Raw genomic sequence first — 24,000 nt, 5'->3', positions numbered from 1 at the left:
TGGTTTTTTCCGGGTCCGATACTGATTCAGATTTTTTTGGTGGGCAATACTTACCAATACCGATATGTCTGTCAATATACTGTTTTATTGAAAGGATATTTAAAAGTTCTCATAAATTGCCATCCAAAACAGCAATTATCAAAGAAATATGCTTCAAATGTTGATTTGTAACACTGTGACAATAATGACACATCATGAGAATGCCGGCGAGTCTTCAGATGAGCCTTAGATTCCCTTTTCTTAATCCCACTTATTGAAAATCAGTTATTGTGGAATTATCGGCCGATATCGATATATGGGGTCAAAAGGCCCTTATCAGCTGATAATACTGGTGAAACAAGCTCTAAAACCAAAATATGTTCTATTGTTTTTCTGATATGCAACAAAATAAATGTGTGATAATCACCACTGTGGATCTGATTCTGTATTGTGTAGCATCACCATAGAAAAGCTAACGTTATAATAGCTAGCAGTGTTAGCCTTAGCCAAGCTGTGTGAGTAGCTAGCTAAGCGGCAGTATTGGGGAACAGGGGGACTGCCAACGATGAACCCACCGAATAGGTCATGTTCCCTGGCTTAACACCCTCAACATGCTCTCCGGCTGGGACTGAGCCTGGACTGGCCTGGAGCTCTGCTCTCCACTCTCCACTCAGTTAGTATCCCTCCATTCCCTCCTTCTGTCTCAGAGGTCGAGGGAACCCTTCTGTGAGGGTATATGGTTTTGGGGACTGGACAAATGTCATGCTTGGCTCTGGTACAAAAGTCTGAAAAGAGACCAGGCACTGAGAAGACGCATTATTAATACAGACCATTACGATACCACCCTCTCACCCTGTTTGTTTACTCTCAATCTTTCTTTCGATTACCTCTCACTCTTTCATTCTCTCAATTAGGACTACCTCTTTTTTTTTACCTTGATCCTTTTCTCTCGTTCTCTCCCTCTTTCTTTTGTTCTCTCTCTCCCTCTCTCTCTCTCTTACTCAATATTTTTCCAAATAAAACCCAAAAGGGCCTAGTCAGCGGAAGAAAATAATGCTTAGGTAAGTAGCAAGCCTACTACCCCCATTTGAATTTAACAATCGTTAATTTGTTCAAACCTAATAAAGTGTTCACCTAAAAATGCCTGACCAGTCGCCATCAGCCAGTAACTACAATACTGTACAAACACATTTTCTGTTTCTGGGAATGATAGAACCACATTCATAGTAATTCTATTGCAAATTGACTAACTCTCATTATTTCTATAGTACATAACCCGAAAAATGTATATATTCGTAAAGTGAAAATATCTAGGAATTTAAAGTGAATGTAAGTCTATTTATAGTTTAAAAATGTGGGAAATCTATTATCCAGCTCCCGTTCCCAGAGAAAGCAGATTTATGTAACCTCAACATTGAGGAAATATAAATTACAATACTAACAAGGTAACCAACTGTATCCATAGCTCACAATGATACATGTTTTATTAGACTGTGAATAACACACCAATGAAAAGGTAAGTGGGTATTTAGTAATGTAGAAAACATGTGCAGCCATTTATTCTCAGACACGGACTGAAATAAGATCCGTCTTTTCCTTTTGTGAATTTGTAGAACATTTTGGGGCCAAAAAAGCTGTCGGTCCGCCGTTGATTCTGAACGGATTAACAGGGAAAGTGGGTTTCAAAACAAACTGTATCCAAGGAATAAAGAAGGCTGTTTTGAGTTCTTTTTTCAAAACAAATGCCCTTCTCAATTTCTCTAAACACTCTAAATTTCTTTGGACTTGTGAGAGAGAGCGAGAGAGAGAGAAAGAAAGGGAGAGTAATTATAAAGAAAGGAGATAAGAACAGAGGAATGGCCAAACTGGTTAAAAAAAAACGGCTTTGTTTGTCTCTCAGTTCCGTCACGATTCCGGAGCCCCTGATTTCACTGGAATAATCTGTTTACCAGCCAGACATCTCCAACACTCTAACTCCTCACTCACTCACACACACTCCATCACACAACGACGGACGGGGAAGCTGGTATCTAGATAGACAGAGATGTTTTTTTCCTCCGATCCGGACAATGAGAAGGAGGCTTATGATCGTTATGTAAAACCCAAAGAGCCCAAATTCTGTTTCAAGAACAAAGAGAAGCCGTGAAGGGAACCGCATCACAACAGAGCAATAACAAACAAAAAAGTATACTGGTCAGTCATTTAACAGGGGAGACCAACCAAAATCCAATGTTAATGGGACACCAAAATACAAATTAAAGGAACACCAAAACCCAACATTAACAGAAGAACAAAAGCCAACGTTATTGGAACACCAAAACACAACTTTGACTTTGAGTGAAAAGCAAATGTTGACTCAACACAGTCATTCTAAATCTCTGTCTGGAGTCTCTGTAATTATGTCCTGTTGGATTAATGGAGTCCGGGTTCCTGCTGACCGTGTTGGCCTGGTTTATGTCTGTCACACTCAGCCAGCAAGGGGTTGTGTGTCTTCGCGACGGCGGCTTTTGGCTGGCCCGGTTCTGTTAGTGGCTCTCAGAAACAAGATGAGAACACTCTCTGTTAAACAGCGAGGCGTCTTCCTCTCTTCACCTTCCTCTGCTCGGACTCTACTTTCGTATCGGTGTTGGTGTGACAGCATGTCCCTACTGTCCTGCAGACACGTCCCTCTATTCATCCTGCAGGTCCAGCTGAAGACAACACAGGGCCTCAGTCAGTCAGCGGTGGATGGAGGGCGCTCATTGCCGAACCAGCTCTGCATGGGAAGATTGCTTCTACAGGGCCTTATTCCCACTGAACACAATAGATCTCCTCAACGGCAATGAGGCCGTCTCACTCCCCCTTCTCTGTCCTCCCTTATCTCCCTTATTTTGTCCCTTCTCGCCTCTCGTATATTTTATGTCATGAAACACCAATAAAACCTGACGGTACTTAGCATACTTCACCAATGCCGACCTAAACACTTGCCCCTCATGATGTCATTCATACGAGACGCGACGGGTTGGTCAGGGATCCAGGAAGTAATTAACAACAGATTATCTTCATGGGAAAAATAACAAGGAGAACGGAGAACTGGCAGGAACCGAACGGAACCGCAGGAACCTGGTGAATCAATCAACTGGCTGGGTTGGGTTTTGGACCTCGTCAAAACTTTAACACGTCCAGGATCGTTCATCAAGTCTAGCCACAGAGCTGAGCTGTCAGGAAGAGGAGAGACACACACTAACACACACAGACACACACTAACACACACAGACACACACTAACACACACAGACACACACTAACACACACAGACACACACAGACACACACTAACACACACAGACACACACTAACACACACAGACACACACTAACACACACAGACACACACTAACACACACACAGACACACACAGACACACACTAACACACACAGACACACAGACACACACTAACACGAACACACTTTTCCCTTCATAAATCAAACCTTTTGGGCGTTTTTGATGAGACCAAATACCGCTTTTTATTTGAGAATCCTTCCTGTGGTCAGTTTTGGAAACGGACGAAGAGAGCGAGGAATCAACGCAGGGAGGGAGAGTTACAGACTTTCTGGGGTTTTCTCACACTGCCGTCCAAGGCATTACTACTATGATCCTGGACGGGACAGAGTGATGTCTGATTTCTGGCACCAGACACACACACACACACACACACACACACACACACACACACACACACACACACACACACACACACACACACACACACACTTCCCATCCAAGGCCTTACTACTATCCGTACGGAGCGGTGTCTGGTACCATGTGCTTCACAACCACACTCACAGGTAGAGGTCATGACAAAGAAAAATGGCAACGCTTTTACTTTTCACACCTCCTTCATAGTGACTTTAAATGTATTGTGGTGCTGCGCTTTGAATTGTAAAGGCATTGGAAACATCTTTTCGTAATCATACAGACCTTATAGTCGGAGAAAAGGATATTGAGATATGGTTCCAAAGTATGACTAGCACTCTAAAAACACACTGGTTCTGACACACGGTCTTCTGGAATAAAAGGTGTTTTCTAACCGCATAGAAATCAGTCTTGAAAAGACAGTTTAAATTCAAACAGGTTACATGAGGAGGAGCTATAGGATGCCTAGACGATCCATTGATCTGAAATGAATAGTGTGTGTGTGAGATAATGTGTGTGTGTGTGTGTGTGAGTGTGAGTGTGTGTCTCTCTATGTCTAAGTCACAGACAGGGTGCAGTGTTGGCAGACTTGTATCACTTCCGGGCCAAGCGATCGCCTGATACGCTCACTAATAAAATACTACAAATAATGTACCCCAGATAGAGCCTTGACCATTGTCTGCAGTACTCTTCTCTCCTCTACTCCCTCCTCCGACCATGTCAATCGCATTGTTTGTTTATCCGTCTGATTTCTGGTTGGTTCCACCGCAGCAGTTTGTAACGCCGAGGGAAGGTGGCTTTATTGTGATGCTAGTGAATAGGGAGCGTTGGTTTGTTTTGCTATACAGTCAGTGTTGCTCTTAACAGAACAGCACAAGAGCTGGCTGGCTGTGCTGAGAGAAAGCGGAGAGAACACTCGACACGGGGATGCAGCTCTGAGCAGAGTTTCACAGCGGTCGCGTTTTTCCGCCCTTGTCTCTTTCTTTCTGCCGTAAACAAAACACAAGACGTTGTTGTCGACGTCTTCCCACACCAATGGGGCTGGGGCTCGATCTGGCTGCCAACCCAGAACAGAACAATCAGAAAACGCAAGCCCTCTTCTCTCGCCCGCCTTTTCTTCTCTCTGTCTCTCTACTGACGTAAACAAAGGGAGATCGGGGGAAGCAGGCTACCTCTGTGAGAAAAGGACAATGAGGGGACATTTAAGGAGACAAAACAAGGTGTTGGGGTGAGACAGGAAGAGAGACGAACAGGCTTAAAGACTTGCGCTAACAATAAACAAACAAATAAGCATGTCTCCTCATTCAGGGCACAAAGGTACAGACATACACTGTCACACAAAACACACTCAATACACACACACACACACACACACACACACTAACTACAGTACAGTATAGTAAACGGAAGTGGAAAGGTAAGTGTGTCGACCAGAAAGTAGCCACACTAACACACACACACTCTCCTCAAACAACCACAGTAACTACAGTTAAGTACAGTCAATGTATTTATAGAAGAGGATAAACTCCCTACTGCAGTAACTACAGTACAGCTTATTCAACAGTAAATGAAAGGTAAATGTAGAGGAGAACCTAACTAGGTAGGCCCCAGCCTCGGCCCCCAGGGCAGTTTGGCACGAGTTGCCCCCCCCCATAATATCCCAGTATCCCTGTAGTCTCTCGCAGTCACACCAGGAGCGGAGGCCTGAGCCCGTCCAGGCCCTTTGGAGGTAGATAAAGCACCGTAGCAACACTGGATTAGCCAGATAAGATAAGAGCACACTGCAGGCTCACATTATGAACGGGCACTGGGCTGGGCAGCCCCGAGCCGTTTAATGCAAACAGAGCCAGCCAGCTAGCGGAGAAATATGTGTGTGTGTGTGTGTGTGTGTGTGTGTGTGTGTGTGTGTGTGTGTGTGTGTGTGTGTGTGTGTGTGTGTGTGTGTGTGTGTGTGTGTGTGTGTGTGTGTGTGTGTGTCCGTGTGTCCGTGTGTCCGTGTGTCCACACTGTACTCATGACCACATAACGACGAGAGGAAATGGACCAAAACTTGGTTAGAATAACACTGGAAATGGTGGTCTAAATTCACCAATAGCATGTCTGTATCAAACATTTATGTTTCCAACAATAGTTTGTGAAACATTATTAATTGTAGAAAAAAATGTATTGTAGTGAAATTATTTTAGCCTACGTTTCCTTTCCAACAGAAACAAGATATCAACTCTACATTATTAATTGATAAATACAACTTTTGTTTCTCTAATAAAATAGTCATTAAAAAGCAACAATCCAGCCTTTTAAAATATATTTCAAATTAAAGACAATAAAATCTAAATTATAAAAAATATATACAGAATGGCATCGTCTTTTATTCCCACTCAACATGGTCCCCTAGTACCTAGTGGGTTTACTGTAGCTAGCTGCATGCAGAGGCCATCAGAGTGAGAGACTGCCAGGCCAGGGTTTGGCTGGGGCAGTGAGAGACGGTGTTGGCCCAGGCCGAGGAGTGTGTATGCCCGGCTGAGGAGTGTGTGTCCGCTGCCTCGGCGGAGAAAGAGTTAGGCTACGTGTGTGTGTGTGTGTCTGCGTCCATGTATGTGGACTGCGGGCAGCGTTGAGTTGTGTGTGTGTCTGCGTCCATGTATGTGGACTGCGGGCAGCGTTGAGTTGTGTGTGTGTGTCTGCGTCCATGTATGTGGACTGCGGGCAGCGTTGAGTTGTGTGTGTGTTTGCCAAAGTGTGTGTTCATGTGTAATGTTAATTAGCTACTAGTGTGTTCAGTCAATGAATGGCAGGGGGTAGTGTGAAGTGGAGTTTTTGGCTGTGTGTGTGTGTGGCGGCTGCGACAGTGTTTGGCCGTGTGTGAGGAAGTTATGATAGAGCCAGTGTTTTGGCCGTGTGTGTGTGTGTGTGTGTGTGTGTGTGTGTGTGTGTGTGTGTGTGTGTGTGTGTGTGTGTGTGTGTGTGTGTGTGTGTGTGTGTGTGTGTGTGTGTGTGTGTGTGTGTGTGTGTGTGTGGCTGGACGACCAAGGCGATGTTTCTGTGTTCATGCACGATGGTGGCTGAGATACAACAATGTTTGGCTGTATTCAACGCTATCTCAGTTGGTCTTTGGCCGTGTCTGTGTGTGTGTGTGTGTGTGTGTGTGTGTGTGTGTGTGTGTGTGTGTGTGTGTGTGTGTGTGTGTGTGTGTGTGTGTGTGTGTGTGTGTTGTGGCTCTAACAGTAGTGTGTGTGTCTGGCTGTGTGCGACAGCGACAGCGACTGATACTATGTTTGGCTGTATGTACGAGTGTGTGTGTGTGCAATGGCGACTGAAGCGGTGTTAGGCTTTGTGTGTGTGCAGCCTAGACTATGTTTGGCTTTGTGGGTGTGCGGCGTTGACTGTGTGTGTGTGTGTGTGTTTCTATACGGCGGTGGAGGCGGTGGCTGAGACGGTGCTTGGCAGCCAGGCTCGGTGTGGTGCTGGCGCTCATCAGGCAGACGGAGAAGAAGAGGCAGCTTGCGGCCTGAGAGGACATGCACACACCGCTCACAACATCCTGGTCCCAGGCCAACCCCAGAGAATCCCAGCAGCAACCAACAGGCCTTCCCAAATATACACACAAACACACACACACACACGCTACCCTCTCATAAACACACCCTTTCACTCACATGCACACAATCCCTGTCTCATCAATGCAAAATACATGTTCATATACACACTAGCAAAATAGCTCACTCTCTCACACACAGAAACACATCCTCCCTCTTCAGTGGACGCTGACTAAATCGCTCTTTCACACACACTAAATCACAACACACTCACATCATTCTCTTTCACACACACTAAATCACAACACACTCACATCATTCTCTGTCACACTGCCACTGGAATCTACATTATTAAATTGCATTCAGGTGAAATGAAATGATCATGTAATATGTTAGGCTTTATATTTCGTTTTTTGTTTATAATCTCTGTTAAATCCCTTCTATTTGAACAACACAAATACATTTGCGAGTAAAGAAAAATAAACTGGTTTAAATAAACATAAAAAAAGGACAGATGTGTGTTTATCTGTCAGACTGTATGTATGAGAGAGAGAGAGAGAGAGAGAGAGAGAGAGAGAGAGAGAGAGAGAGAGAGAGAGAGAGAGAGAGAGAGAGAGAGAGAGAGAGAGAGAGAGAGAGAGAGAGAGAGTATCCACTAACAAACACAGATGACTGACCTGGTGCCTGGACGAAGTAGGCCAGGTAGAGATCCAGCTCTTTGACGGAGACCCCGATGTGATGCGGCTGGACACACAGGCCGTGGTTGGAGCACTGGGGCGACTTGGCCAGCCGCTCTCCGTCCGTACTCTCCAGGGGGCTGCCCTTGAACAGGATGACCATGACCAGGTCCAGCCTCCACACCTTGTCGGCCTGGCGGAGACAGTCGATCCTCCTGATCTTACCCTTCTGGTCGGGGTTGGAGAGGACGCAGCAGGGGGCTTTCTTCCCGGTGATGGTGAGGACAAAGTCCTCCCGGAACTCTGGCCGGATGTCCTTGCGGAGCTTGGCGAGGAGCCTCGACGCCCATTTCTGTTTGATCTCGGATTTTTCTCCCAGCAGTTCATCTTTGACCGCACGCTCTTCCTCCTTGGACATCTTCTTCTCGTGCTTCTTGAAGTACTTGCGCTTGCGGGCCTGCAGGTTGAACCATGTGTAGGAGAAGGCTCGGACGTGGGGCAGCAGGGCCTCGATGAACGGGTGGAATTCATCCTGGTGGTGGTGGGGGGGGTGGAAACAGGGGGAGGAGGAGGGGGAGAAATGAGGTGGGGAGGAGAAGGCGGGGAGAGGGGGAGTGGGGGAGAGGGGAAGAGAGAGGAGAGGCAGTTAGCACTGGCGCGCAGCATTGAGAGGCAGCAGCTCCCGCTCTGTGGGAGCGGAGGGAGAGAATGAACGAGAGAGGTGCTGGGGGAGAGAGAGAGAGAGAGAGAGAGAGAGAGAGAGAGAGAGGGGGAGAGGGAGAGAGAGAGGGAGAGAGAAAGCGAGGAACCAGACGCACACAGGCTACACACACAAACATTAAAACAATCAAACAGTATACTGATAGAGGAGGCAAACTATCTAATATTATCTACCAGTAATATCTAATAATAAAACACTGTTGACAATATTTTGATGTGCTGATTTTCATGCCATTAACGCGCACATAACAGGCATGTCATTGTGCAGAGCTACAATCCTTATAATACACCAATAAATGACTCAAATAAACGCGTCATTCAAACAGAGCAGGAAATTCAACTTTGCATCAATTTAAAATCCATGTAACACAAAGGACTGGAAAGAATACCAACACAAGAACACAAGAAATAGTCTCTTCAGAAATACCCTCACACCTGCTTAGTCTGCTAACACGATAACTCAACATAATAACTCAAGTTCTGAATAAAACATCACATCCTCAATAAAAAATCATGCATATGAATGATCTTTGCCAAAAACTCTGAATTCACGTCATTACTGAAATTCTATCGACAACAAAACAGTCATCACAAAACAGAAGGGGAAAAATAGAAAAATAAAACCTTGGTAGTTACCATTTCGCTGTCTCATGATAAATTCACTGCGCCAGACAAAACAGTATACCAGTTCGATACTGGTTTACTGAGTCAATACACAACAAGTTCCGCAACTACAGTATGTTACAAATTACAAAACAAATGAAGGAGAACGGCAGGAGGGGAAAAAAAACGGAGGAAAGCTGCAGAAATTGTCCAATAAATGCAAGAAGAACAAAAACAAAGTCAAGAATGAAGGAGAGGCAAAGGAGGGGGTGAGGATGGTGTAGTACCAGCACGGAAACACAGGAGGTACTGTGGCAGAAGAGCTGCTAAACCAGGTGGTGTTCAACAACACCGGAGAGAGAGAGAGAGAGAGAGAGTGGAGGGAAAGTTAAAAAGTGAATTACAAAACAACAACAAAGGTTGTATGCATGTAATAAAATATAATACAATTTAAATAAAGCGATGAGATCAGTTTAAAAATGTTAAATGAAATCGCTTCTTTGTTCGCTTTCAAAAAAGGAAAAACATTTTGGGGGGCCAAAAACAAAACAAAAATGCTTTGGCAAAGCAGTAGTATGGTGGTACTGGTTCAGATCTGTAGGCTAAGTAAGGCTCACGGATAGAGAGAGAAACTGAGAGTCGGAAGAAGAGAGGGAGGGGGGAGCAGGACGGAGGAGAAGAAGAGAAAAAAAAACAAGAGGACTCGAATCAATGTTGGAAGAGTGTACGACCGCTGGCAAACCCAGGCTGCAGTCTTCTTTCTTTTCCCCCCTCTTTCTCTCCAACTGTCTCTCTCTTTCTCTCTGTTCCTCTCCACTTTCCTTCTCTAACCATTGACTGAGTCTGTGCCAACGCGCACAAGGCCCACCTACTTGGCACAGAGTGTCTGCTCAGCCTCAGCCAATACGCACGCTCCGAGCGACTGAAAGGGAGGGAAGAGAGAGATATGGCAAAGAGGAGGGAGGAGGGGAGGTTGGGTTGGTGGCTGGTAGTGGAGAGAGATAAAGAGCAAGGGAGCGCGCAAGAGAGAGAGAGAGGGAGGGAGCGAGCGAGCGGGAGGAAGGGAGGGAGAGGGGGATTGTGTGTGGAGCAGACAGAAGGCATGTCATTAGCCAAATAGACAAGTCCAATCTAGTGGAAAGGCAAAGTCCAGTGGATATTCATTTTACATGCACCAATCCAGACAGCACCCGCCCGCCTCTACTCCACCTACCTGCCCCCCTCCCTCACCCATCCTGCATCTTCCGTCACCAGCATGGTCACCACCATCTCATCAAACCAGCACGATCTCTCTGGTTGTCTCCCAACTGGCACCTCTATTCCCTATATAGTGCACTACTTTTGACCAGAGCCCTATGGTCCCGGGGCAAAAGTAGTGCAGTAAACAGGGAATAAGGTGCCATTTGGGACGCAGACACCCTCTCCCAGTGCACCCGCCCAGAGCCAATCCTTCCCTCCCCTCTCTCCCCCTCTTTCTCTCTCTCCTCTGCTCTCTGCTCGCGTTTCACCACCTTGGCACAGGATGCCATGAGAAAGAGCAGCCCCAAAATCCCACTAGACCCTCAAACCAAGCAGCTGCTCCTGGATTTACCACACAAACAAAGAGAGTGAGAGGGGGAAAAGAGGAGAAGAACAACCATTCCGTTCCCCTCTTCTTCCCCCCAAAACATCCATCCATCCTCTATCCAAAAACACTCACTCTGTTTTAAATCACTCTCTCGCATTTGTTCCAAACTGGACCTTTTTCTATTCGTTCGCTCACATTCATTCCAATTCCAAAATGGCCCTTTTTAGCAGCCGCGTGCTTGACAACAGTGTGTTGGACACACATTAAATGTTTCTGTTACAAATGTAGAGAGCATTCCAATGAGAGGGGTTCAGTCAGTGGACAATGGAAACTTGAGAACCGAACCGGTCCGCTACGGACTGGACCGTATCTCTGTAAATGTAAATGCAGCCTATACGCTGTTTACGAATGCAGGGCAGGCAGATATGTGAGACCTTACAAAGGATCTGTTCACTGCAAGTCACAAAAGTATATCGCCTGTCTGTGCCTCCGAAAATACACATCGTCCCTTTCTTTGTAATATAAAAACATGCCATTTTTATTGCTTTATTTTCATACTCCAACATGTAACGTAGGATGTAATGTATTGCCCTCCAGTGACGTACAGGACATATGAAACATCAGGCAAGTTGAACTGCAGGGAGTTTACGACTGACTGCATCACCCTGGCTACCACTTTACTTGCTCTCATTGGCTGTCTGACCCTAGTGAGGAAGGAAGGAGTGTACCCACTACAGGACAAGTGTTCAGGAAATAGGACATTTAAGTTCCACAAGGGATATAATTCATAAATATATACTGTATATACAGCATTTCTGAGGGGAAAACACAGAGGATAATTATGCTAAATATAACATTCTCACAGCCATCCCATGATAGTATAATTGCTCACACACACAAAATCACAAATCTAAGTGATGTGAGAAAAAAATAAGTAAATTCGGGCCAGGAGGAAATTACAGAGATTGTGTCAAAAATGGGCAAAATGGGAGCATCATGTAGGTCCTCTGGCATGGAAGCAGAACTATTTGATTCCGGCCCGATGGCCACTCTCTGAACACCCCTACAAAGACCAGGAATCCTCTGGTTCCAGCCCAGGGCCATCAGATCTACACAGCCATCTAGCCCAGCTTTCTCTCTCTGCCTCTGCCTGACAGCAAAGCCACGGCCTGGCTAGCCGGGTGTCTGGCTGCATTGTGCTGGATGGTGGTACTGAGCAAAGACCCAATCTGGACAGGCTCAACTGGACGGGCACTGGTTGACGAACATGCTAATACATAGGCGGGCACCGAATGTGGGCAGGAGAAACAACACAGTAACTCTGTGGGCACAAAATGTGGGGCAGAGCACCAAATGTGGGGAAGAGAAGTTACAGAGAGAGGAATTTGGGAGAAATAACAAGATGAGAGGAGAGAGAGAGAGAGAGAGAGAGAGAGAGAGAGAGAGATGGAGAGAGAGAAAAAGGAACGAGAGAGGTGTGTCTACTAAGATTCTTGTTTAAAAATAATCAGAGGGGATCCATACCATCTCTTAACTGAGGTTAAGCATATTGTATAATACAAAGTGATGGGGAGAGATGGCTACTTTACAACCCATAGGCTACTATTGCTACAAGTATCTATATTGTCTTAAATATCACCCATACTGTCACAAGTATCATATCATGCTGCAACCACAACCAGACTGGAACAAAAACAAACAGAAAAGATCATCAAGTAAATGAATGAAAGTCCTCTATGGTTCTGCATAATATAAGACAGCACAAGATTCTATTTTTACACTATTCATGCAAAAATATTCTATCACAGACCGGCCACAACATTTCCATAAATCTGATGAACCAAAGTAAAGATGGTTCAAGCAAGCTCACATTTTTTTCATATATATATATATATATATATATATATATATATATATATATATATATATATATATATATATATATAAATAAATATAGAGATATTTCTGTGAATCAATCGACATGACGTCAACACTGATTTGATTTGACTATTTTATGTCTGAGATTTATTTGACAAAATCCAAAATAACTCAATAAGGCCACGCGTTTAACAGCTGAAGGTTTCGTTCCCAGATTCATTTTAAATGATGCCTATTATATAGCGCCGGACCACTGCAGATACGAATAAACATGACCTACATGTGTTTAATATAATTAGCCAAATGCAGAACTTGTATTATTTTGGCCAGGACACCAGTCTGTGGCACCCTACCATTTATTATGTGGCAGTTAATATAATTTTTCAAAACGTATTTCTTGCTTTTAAATAGGAGAGACATGCCTAGTTATAGTGGATATGTTGGATGCATTTGGCCACTACATGCGCTCGCTCGGCAGGCGGTCGGTGAGTGTGTGTCTGTCGCCAACGGCCGCCTGCCATGGGCCTCTTGCCGCGGGCCAGCGGTATATTTACTGGTATCTCCTGTTCTGCAATCGTGTTTTAGTTTTCTTTTGAGAGAGAGAGGGAGAGAGCTCATCTAATCTCCGCGTGCAACTCTCTCTCTCTCTAAACGGTGACCTTTGTTCGCGAGGCTGCACAGAAACAATCTCCAGCTCTCTCCTGCGCTTTCGTTTCTCACAAACGAAAAAGAGAGCAAGTGAAGAGGGAGAGATGGGGGAAAAAACGAGTGTTTGGAACTAGGAAAGCCGCCTATAGTTTTACCAAGGAGTGTATATATGAATGGACAAAGCCATCGATTTTGCACAGAAAGAGCGGGAAAACCCTTGGAGTTGTATAGAGAGTAAAACAACTGCCAAAAAGGCAGACAAAGGGAAAAGAACGAGAACGTTACCCGAGGCATTATGGTGTGACACAGTTCCATTGTTGATTTCTATTTCTAATTGCTTATATAGAATCCGCAACGACCCTGTCATATAGACCTACCAGCAAAACACTTTTATATAGCCTATAGGCCAGCCTTTAATAGGCCAGTAGGCCTATTGAGGATATCAGAAGGCCTGAGTGGATGGAACTCACACATGAGAAATAGGAAAGGCCTAACATTCCATATGAGGGAATTCAAAGCCTTCTCTTTAAGTTTGATACTATTGAATTATAAATTAATTTAAAGTCTACAAAACGTTTTTCTACTTCATATCTAATCTATAAGTGACATAGAAGTGATATTGAATAGAATGCTTTCCTTTGTAGGCCTAAGCCAATTAGGCATTAAATTACCCGAAAAGTAGCACTAGCAGTCCAGTAAAATACACAAACAAGTCCCCATTAAATTAACGCTATAAAGGAAAGTACTAGAAATACATTTTTAAATGTGGATAGTCTGCCTAAACATTCAAATAGCCTATCTCTTTATCATGAAAGGAACACGTAGCCTACTGGCGAAGCCTGCCAAAATCAGTCTCTTTCTTTCAATAGCCAAGGACTGAGCAGGTAGCCTAACGTTGGATGAAAACAGCACTCAGCACAAATGTAGGCTATATTTGCATTGCCAAGATTTACAACCGGCAGAAAATAAAAATAAAAGCGTTGCCGAGGGGGAAAATAACTGCTTGCTGTGGGGACCAGTAAATTGTAATCTCTTCCAGAAAACATGTTCTGCTATAGCCGCTTTCTGTGTTTCTGTAGAACCACTTTAGACGGCGGCATCTCTGAACTTCTCTCCTCTTGTTAAATTTGACTCACAATATATATACTGTTAAAATAGGAACAAACCTCCTCTCTTGTTATATTTGACTCACATCATATAGACTGTTAAAATAGGAACAAACCTCCTCTCTTGTTTTATTTGACTCACATCATATAGACTGTTAAAATAGGAACAAACCTCCTCTGTTGTTATATTTCACTCACATCATATAGACTGTTAAAGTAGGAACAAACCTCTCTTGTTATATTTGACTCGCATCATATAGACTGTTAAAATAGGAACAAACCTCCTCTCTTGTTATATTTGACTCGCATCATATAGACTGTTAAAATAGGAACAAACCTCCTCTCTTGTTTTATTTGACTCACATCATATAGACTGTTAAAATAGGAACAAACCTCCTCTCTTGTTTTATTTGACTCGCATCATATAGACTGTTAAAATAGGAACAAACCTCTCTTGTTATATTTGACTCGCATCATATAGACTGTTAAAATAGGAACAAACCTCCTCTCTTGTTATATTTGACTCGCATCATATAGACTGTTAAAATAGGAACAAACCTCCTCTGTTGTTATATTTGACTCGCATCATATAGACTGTAAAAATAGGAACAAACCTCCTCTCTTGTTATATTTGACTCGCATCATATAGACTGTTAAAATAGGAACAAACCTCCTCTCTTGTTATATTTGACTCACATCATATAGACTGTTAAAATAGGAACAAACCTCCTCTCTTGTTATATTTGACTCGCATCATATAGACTGTTAAAATAGGAACAAACCTCTCTTGTTATATTTGACTCGCATCATATAGACTGTTAAAATAGGAACAAACCTCTCTTGTTATATTTGACTCGCATCATATAGACTGTTAAAGTAGGAACAAACCTCTCTTGTTATATTTGACTCGCATCATATAGACTGTTAAAATAGGAACAAACCTCCTCTCTTGTTATATTTGACTCGCATCATATAGACTGTGAAAATAGGAACAAACCTCCTCTCTTGTTATATTTGACTCGCATCATATAGACTGTTAAAATAGGAACAAACCTCCTCTCTTGTTTTATTTGACTCGCATCATATAGACTGTTAAAATAGGAACAAACCTCCTCTCTTGTTATATTTGACTCGCATCATATAGACTGTTAAAATAGGAACAAACCTCCTCTCTTGTTATATTTGACTCGCATCATATAGACTGTTAAAATAGGAACAAACCTCCTCTCTTGTTATATTTGACTTGCATCATATAGACTGTTAAAGTAGGAACAAACCTCTCTTGTTATATTTGACTCGCATCATATAGACTGTTAAAATAGGAACAAACCTCCTCTCTTGTTATATTTGACTCGCATCATATAGACTGTTAAAATAGGAACAAACCTTCTCTCTTGTTATATTTGACTCGCATCATATAGACTGTTAAAACAGGAACAAACCTCCTCTCTTGTTATATTTGACTCGCATCATATAGACTGTTAAAATAGGAACAAACCTTCTCTCTTGTTATATTTGACTCGCATCATATAGACTGTTAAAACAGGAACAAACCTCCTCGCGCTTCATCTCAGTAAAACAGATCCAAGTGGCGGGAAACTCCGCGTTAGGCGCGAGGCTCAACCAAAAGCAGCAAGACTTGCAGCCAAATAGGTCAGCTTTTTCTCACACGAAAATTGAACGTTTTACTATTCATAAATATACCCTGTGTGTGTTATCTATAGAGCCAATGTTATACCACATATAATTTTGCTTCCAGGTTTTTACTCTGAATAGGCCCCTCTGCAGACATACATGGGCTTAATTATAATGGTTTGTAACAATTCTAACTATCAACCCCATATAATAACCCAAATGATAAAGATTGACTACATATAATTTTTCGGAATAAGATAAATAAAGAAATTGTCTATTTTCGTAGGTTATGTGGGCCTACGGATGCAGCCTATTTGTAGATTACTGGAATCTTCTGTTTTGTTCTAGTATGGTCTTAAACGAGTAGAGACGCATCATGTAATAACATCAAAATAATCCTTCATAGATAAATGAACCATGACTACACCCCAATAATATATTCAATGTTTCTTTACTGCTTGAAATGACTAAATAAATACATTATATTTTGACAAATTCTGCTACATATTGAGATTTAACAACTGATGCGTGCAACTAATACACAAACGTCATAATTTCTTGTACATGCTTTGACATTTCATTTTAACCTGGTTGCCATCTCTGTTGAGCAATTCCATTCCACTCCTTGCCACTCCTGTCTTTGGGAGTGGAACGTCAGCTAAAAAAGATTTGTAGATCCGAAATCAAATGATCAAGTTGATTACATTTTGTTTCATTTTCGTGCACTTCACCTTATAGCCTGATTCAGTACGAAGGTACATTTACTCAGAAACAAGCTTTTGCTTTACTGGACAATAGTGCAATCCTCTATTTCTACTGTTGGCCAATTTTGGTAAATGAAGTTATAAACAATGAAATGCAATATAAAAACTCATTCATTCATTTTCTAAAATAGTGAAAAAAAAAGAAAAAAAAGAGAGAGCAATTAAGTTTCATTTCAATTTATTGTTGAGACAGTTTGGTAACCTAAACGTTTTTTCCTGTAAATAACATAGGCCTTTTATATGGTTTAGCAGTCGAGAGTATAGGGAAAAATTACAATGTCTTCTAAAATACAAAATGTACAGTAGAAAAAACGAATTAACCACCAATATATTTGTATAAGCTAATTATAATGTTTTCGATGCAAAAATACATTTGGGGATAATATAATGATGTTTCTTTACTCAAATGCCTTGCTCAAACATAGTCATATCATGCAGAAAATATGATCACTTCATTCCATTGCTATTCACATATCACTGCTTCTATAGTCATGTTTCTTATTTTTTATAATAAAAGTTATAGAAATGCATTTTAGGGATGCAATACAAATAACACAATTCACCAATCGTGTCGTTGGACTAGATTATTATTTCCGTATTAGGCCTACTTATAAATAGGGATATGATGTAAAAAGTATGGCTAAGGTCAAGTTGTGGAAGGAAATCGAATTACTTAAAAAATGCGATTGGAACTTATGACTACTTCATTCTATTTAAGCATAAGGTTCATTCAAGATGGAGAAGCAATGACTGGTGAGTGACACCGAGTACCGGAGAACTGCACGTATTCTCTTGCTCTTCCCATAAAACACAAAGTCACTGGAGAGCGCGAGGACGGACGTGTCACAGTTGAAATTGGGAGGACAGCGTTCGACATCTGCTCAGTAAAATCACATATTGACAGGTACTGCGATGATGTAAGGGAAAGAGTGCGAGAGATTTGGACCACGGCACAGAGGGATATTTTCCACGTCATATGCTCGTGTGTGTATGTGTGTGTTGCAGCTTACTTTCTAGGGTGTTCTGTATTGAAGTTTCGGTGTTCTAGAATAGATTGCGGAATTACTATGAGTCATGGAGTTTTTAAAAGTGCCTGTGCTTTGCATAGAAAATCCAATGCAAACTTCTTAACTTCCCTCCTAAACCTTGTACAGGGCAGGAATATCTGCCTTCATATGGAGCATTCTGCCTTTTTAGGCTGCTCTGTATTAAAAGAAAAGGGGGAAAAATGTGTTCCTATAGCTACAGCCAAGTTTCCATGTTTTCTTCCCACGGGGAAAGGAAGAAAAGCAAGGTGCGCAGGACAGCAGAGCCGCACTGCAGTTGCAGCAGACTAGCATACCATTACACGTTTGCAACTGTGTATAAACCATAGGGTTTAAAAATACAGCTTACAATAGTGTCTCTTCTTCCTCACAAACACACTTTCTCTCTCGCTCGCTCGCTCTCTCCCTCACAAACACACACTTCCTCACACACCACTGCAAAATAAAACACAAGGGCCTCTCGCTCTCTCTATACATCCCCTTATTCCTCTCAACCTGCATTCACTGCCAAAATCCAGAATAGTGCCAATTTGGTGCCGTGCACTCGAATCAGTCTAACTGCAACCCTTTTAGTCTGCCCCAGCCTGAAGTTAACATAACTCCCTGATAAAATGAGAAGAAAAACTCTGTCCTTCCTTCCTTCCTTCCTTCCTTCCTTCCTTCCTTCCTTCCTTCCTTCCTTCCTTCCTTCCTTCCTTCCTTCCTTCCTTCCTTCCTTCCTTCCTTCCTTCCTTCCTTCCTTCCTTCCTTCCTTTTTCTTTATTTCTTTCTTTTCTCGTTAGTGAGGCAGTTAGAATGATGATTAATGTGTGTCTGTGCATCGTTTGTAATTATCCCTGTTTACACACAGACTCATTACTATGTGTGAAAGTCTGGAACCATTTCTGTGGCGAGGGTGTGTGTGTGTGTGTGTGTGTGTGTGTGTGTGTGTGTGTGTGTGTGGCCCTGAGTGTATTTGTGCTATAAACGGATCCAGACGCACAGGGCCCTGCCCGGATTCGAGCCTCTTCCAGCTATAGACTACAAATCCCAGAACACATGGCAGGAGGCCTTGTCCAGACAATGGCCCAGTCTTATTCTAACAATTTCCTGCCTGGTAATAAGAAGACTACAATATCACAATATTGACAATTGATACAGCAGCCTAACATTACTGAGAGGATTCATTGTGTCTATTGGATGCGAAATAATGTATTGATAACTCATTCATTCAGCCATTCATTGATTCATTCACTTTTTCTTAATTCATGCATTCAGTGCTACATGACATTATTAGGAGGGTATGTTTCAGGGCAGGGAGAAGCAGCTAAGCGGATCAGATATGTCACTAAGTCCCCTGTCCATTATAATAGTACTACTTGCCCCCGGGGCGGTGCTAGGTATTCTCTGTCTGCCCCCCAGCTGGTCGGCTCCATTAAAAGTGAATGCACAGCATTCCCCCCAGCAGTCCACAAGGGCGGCCATTCCTGAAAAGGTCAAGTGGGCAGTGCTTGACACTCAGAGGGGAGGGCAGGGTGTGTGTGTGTGTGTGTGTGTGTGTGTGTGTGTGTGTGTGTGTGTGTGTGTGTGTGTGTGTGTGTGTGTGTGTGTGTGTGTGTGTGTGTAGGGGGGACAGAGAGACTGTTTTCCGGCTAAACGAGAGGGAGGGGACTGTCTCACACTCTGAACCTGAGTGTGTGTGTGTGTGTGTGTGTGTGTGTGTGTGTGTGTGTGTGTGTGTGTGTGTGTGTGTGTGTGTGTGTGTGTGTGTGTGTGTGTGTGTGTGTGTGTCATGGACACTGTCAGACACACATGACACACACACTCAAGTTCATATACAGTATATATCATATTCCAATAACAGCTTGACCACAGTACAGCTGCAGGGACTTGATATAAACTTTGGATGAGTGTTGGTGGAGTACAGCAGGAATGAAGCAGATAATCAAACAATATATCCCCTCTCCCCTCCCGTCCCCCCTGCTCTCCTCTCCTCCCACCTCCCATCCCCTTCCCTCCTCTCCTGTCCCCCTTGCTCACCACTCCTCTCCCCTGCTCTCACCTCTCCTCCTCTCCTCTCCTCTCCTCTCGCCTCCCCTCGCCTCCCCTCCTCACCTCTCACCTCCCTTCCTCTCCTCTCGCCTCCCTTCCTCTCCTCTCCTCTCCTCTTGCCTCCCCTCTCCCCTTTCCTCCTCTCCTCTTTACTCCCCTCGTCTCCTCTTTACTCCTCTCCTCTTTACTCCTCTCCTCTTTACTCCTCTCCTCTCCCCTCTCCCCTTTCCGCCCCTCCTCTCCTCTCCCCTTTACTCCTCTCCTCTCATCTCCTCGCTTCCTCTCTCCTCTCCTCTCCCCTTTCCTCCCCTCCTCTGCTCCTCTCTCCTCTCCTCTCCCCTTTCCTCCCCTCCTCTCCTCTCTCCTGCTCTGTCAACAGCTAGCCAGGACCCGGCTCTCCCTGAAACAAGAGATGCTCTATTGAGTGAGTTCCCTCCTCTCTCTCTATCTATCACTCTATCTATCACTCTCTCTCCCTTTCTCTCTATCTATCACTCTCTATCACTCTCTCTCCCTATCACTCTCTCTCCCTTTCTCTCTATCTATCACTCTCTCTTCCTTTCTCTCTATCTATCACTCTCTATCACTCTCTCTCCCTATCACTCTCTCTCTCCCCTTCACTCTCTCTTACTCCCTCTCCCTATCTATCACTCCCTCTTCCTATCTATCTATCACTCTCTCTCTCCCCTTCACTCTCTCTTACTCCCTCTCCCTATCTATCACTCCCTCTTCCTATCTATCTATCACTCTCTCTCCCCCCTTCACTCTCTCTTACTCCCTCTCCCTATCTATCACTCCCTCTTCCTATCTATCTATCACTCTCTCTCCCCCCTTCACTCTCTCTTACTCCCTCTCCCTATCTATCACTCCCTCTTCCTATCTATCACTCTCTCTCCCCCCTTCACTCTCTCTTACTCCCTCTCCCTCGGTTTCTGTAATTCTCTCTCTTTTATTCCTCCTCAGTCCTCCCTCTGCCAGTTGGTGAGGCGAGGTGCCAACCCTTCCCCACAGCCGGGCACGATGCCCTCACCCTTTATGCAAATGCCTTGCAACCATCCCACCAGCCCAACTCACACATTCATTCTGTACCCCGCCAACCCCAACACCAACACCCTTCCCTAATTCCACCACCCTTTCCTCGCTCTTTCTCTCTGGTTTGCAGTCTCTCTCTCTCTCTCTTTTGACATCTCTCTTTATTTCTCTCTCTCTGTAACCCTTACACTCTCTTTTCATCTCGGACTCTCTTTCTCTCCCTCTGTTCCCCTTGTCTCTCTTTCCCTCTTCTCTCTCTCACATGGACCACCCTACACAGCTTGACTCAACCAGACTCCAAACTAGTACAGTCATTCATTACACCAGTGGACCACCCTACACAGCTTGACTCAACCAGACTCCAAACTAGTACAGTCATTCATTACACCAGTGGACCACCCTACACAGCTTGACTCAACCAGACTCCAAACTAGTACAGTCATTCATTACACCAGTGGACCACCCTACACAGCTTGACTCAACCAGACTCCAAACTAGTACAGTCATTCATTACACCAGTGGACCACCCTACACAGCTTGACTCAACCAGACTCCAAACTAGTACAGTCATTCATTACACCAGTGGACCACCCTACACAGCTTGACTCAACCAGACTCCAAACTAGTACAGTCATTCATTACACCAGTGGACCACCCTACACAGCTTGACTCAACCAGACTCCAAACTAGTACAGTCATTCATTACACTAGTGCCAAACAGACAAGTGCTGTGAGACTACCTTTTAGCCTTCCTAGTTCACCACACACGCACACACACACATGGCAGGCAATACCCTCTTCCCTGCTCACATACCTCATTTGACTATAGCTAGTATAAACAGAGATTTGCTCCAACACCTCCCAATGCCTTTTAAGTGTTCCTCTTCTCCATCTTCCATGAGATATATCCATCTAAAGAACCCTCATGTTATTGAACTGGAAATGACTCCCATTGAAATGTATTGTGTCAGGATTATACAGCGTTGATGATGCATTGTACTGTTTATAAGAGGATACTACTTCACCAGTCTGTCTTCACCAGTCGGTCATCACCAGCCTGTATTTACCAGTCTGTCTTCACCAGTCGGTCATCACCAGCCACGGCAAACTGTCTTTGTAAATAACTCCCATTGTAATGTAGTGTGTCAGTTTATGTAATAGGATAGTAATGCTATGGGTCTGTCATCGCCGTAGAATACATTTAAGGGGGGACGGCCCGCATTGTCCTCCACCACCTACTCTAGGATTAACTGTCCTGTTCTCCTCCTATTGAAACCCTAGTCCTCCACCAACTGTTACACTTGTCAATATTGATTCATTAAATTGAACTCAAACAAATCTTAGTTAAGGCCCAGAGACTTTCCTAGTAAGGTCATGTTTTCAAGGAAAACTGGCCCTAATCATAGTAAACAGAACTCCACTAAAGTCCTGTGGCTCGGTTACAACATCCTCTGTTACAATATCCTCTGTTACAACATCCTCTGTTACAACATCCTCTGTTACAATATCCTCTGTTACAACATCCTCTGTTACAATATCCTCTGTTACAACATCCTCTGTTACAATATCCTCTGTTACAACATCCTCTGTTACAATATCCTCTGTTACAACATCCTCTGTTACAACATCCTCTGTTACAACATCCTCTGTTACAATATCCTTTGTTACAACATCCTCTGTTACAACATCCTCTGTTACAATATCCTCTGTTACAACATCCTCTGTTACAATATCCTCTGTTACAACATCCTCTGTTACAACATCCTCTGTTACAATATCCTTTGTTACAACATCCTCTGTTACAACATCCTCTGTTACAACATCCTCTGTTACAACATCCTCTGTTACAATATCCTCTGTTACAACATCCTCTGTTACAACATCCTCTGTTACAATATCCTCTGTTACAACATCCTCTGTTACAACATCCTCTGTTACAATATCCTTTATTACAACATCCTCTGTTACAACATCCTCTGTTACAATATCCTCTGTTACAACATCCTCTGTTACAATATCCTCTGTTACAATATCCTCTGTTACAATATCCTCTGTTACAACATCCTCTGTTACAACATCCTCTGTTACAACATCCTCTGTTACAATATCCTCTGTTACAATATCCTCTGTTACAACATCCTCTGTTACAATATCCTCTGTTACAACATCCTCTGTTACAATATCCTCTGTTACAATATCCTCTGTTACAACATCCTCTGTTAAAACATCCTCTGTTACAACATCCTCTGTTACAATATCCTCTGTTACAACATCCTCTGTTACAATATCCTTTGTTACAATGCAAGTGGTAGATACACTAGTATGGACATTGGAACATAGTCTATGAGTTACAAGAGCTAGACCCGGCACTGTTTGTGTGCTGTCTGGTGCTTGGTTGGCAATGTGAGGGTTAAAGGCTGGACTATGTACGTGTTGGGACATGGCCTATTGGATGGCAATGTGAGGGTTAAAGGCTGGACTATGTACGTGTTGGGACATGGCCTGTTGGACGGCAGTGTGAGGGTTAAAGGCTGGACTATGTACGTGTTGGATCATGGCCTGTTGGATGGCAGTGTGAGGGTTAAAGGCTGGACTATGTACGTGTTGGATCATGGCCTGTTGGATGGCAGTGTGAGGGTTAAAGGCTGGACTATATACGTGTTGGGGCATGGCCTGTTGGACGGCAGTGTGAGGGTTAAAGGCTGGACTATATACGTGTTGGGGCATGGCCTGTTGGACGGCAGTGTGAGGGTTAAAGGCTGGACTATATACGTGTTGGATCATGGCCTGTTGGATGGCAGTGTGAGGGTTAAAGGCTGAACTATATACGTGTTGGGGCATGGCCTGTTGGATGGCAGTGTGAGGGTTAAAGGCTGGACTATGTACGTGTTGGGGCATGGCCTGTTGGACGGCAGTGTGAGGGTTAAAGGCTGGACTATATACGTGTTGGGGCATGGCCTGTTGGATGGCAGTGTGAGGGTTAAAGGCTGGACTATATACGTGTTGGATCATGGCCTGTTGGATGGCAGTGTGAGGGTTAAAGGCTGGACTATGTATGTGTTGGGACATGGCCTGTTGGACGGCAGTGTGAGGGTTAAAGGCTGG

General features: G+C 43.7%; 1 protein-coding gene and 1 long non-coding RNA gene across 21 annotated transcripts in view; one reads left to right on the top strand and one right to left on the bottom strand.

The window, feature by feature from the left end:
- LOC106590017 (uncharacterized) overlaps positions 1-7,681 on the top strand; it is a 46,954-nt gene extending 39,273 nt beyond the window's left edge. Inside the window, exon 3 of the long non-coding RNA XR_001324993.2 lies at positions 7,074-7,681. This is a non-coding gene — a long non-coding RNA (uncharacterized lncRNA). The remainder of the gene's footprint in view (positions 1-7,073) is intronic.
- Positions 1-24,000, bottom strand: part of LOC106589946 (nuclear factor 1 X-type) — a 166,458-nt gene that overhangs the window by 100,448 nt on the left and 42,010 nt on the right. For 19 of the 20 annotated variants that reach the window (XM_045707807.1, XM_045707814.1, XM_045707799.1 and 16 more), the window contains one exon: positions 7,866-8,397. In XM_045707807.1, coding sequence (XP_045563763.1) covers positions 7,866-8,397 — 532 coding nt within the window. Of the gene's footprint in view, positions 1-7,865; positions 8,398-9,221; positions 10,013-24,000 lie in introns of those variants that run through there. The other variant, XM_045707793.1, reaches the window with a different exon arrangement.

The sequence above is a fragment of the Salmo salar genome, chromosome ssa02 (genome assembly GCF_905237065.1).
Source record: "Salmo salar chromosome ssa02, Ssal_v3.1, whole genome shotgun sequence".
NCBI classification, from domain to species: domain Eukaryota; kingdom Metazoa; phylum Chordata; class Actinopteri; order Salmoniformes; family Salmonidae; genus Salmo; species Salmo salar.
Note: the sequence above shows the minus strand (reverse complement) of the source record. Positions and strands in the feature narration are given on the sequence as shown.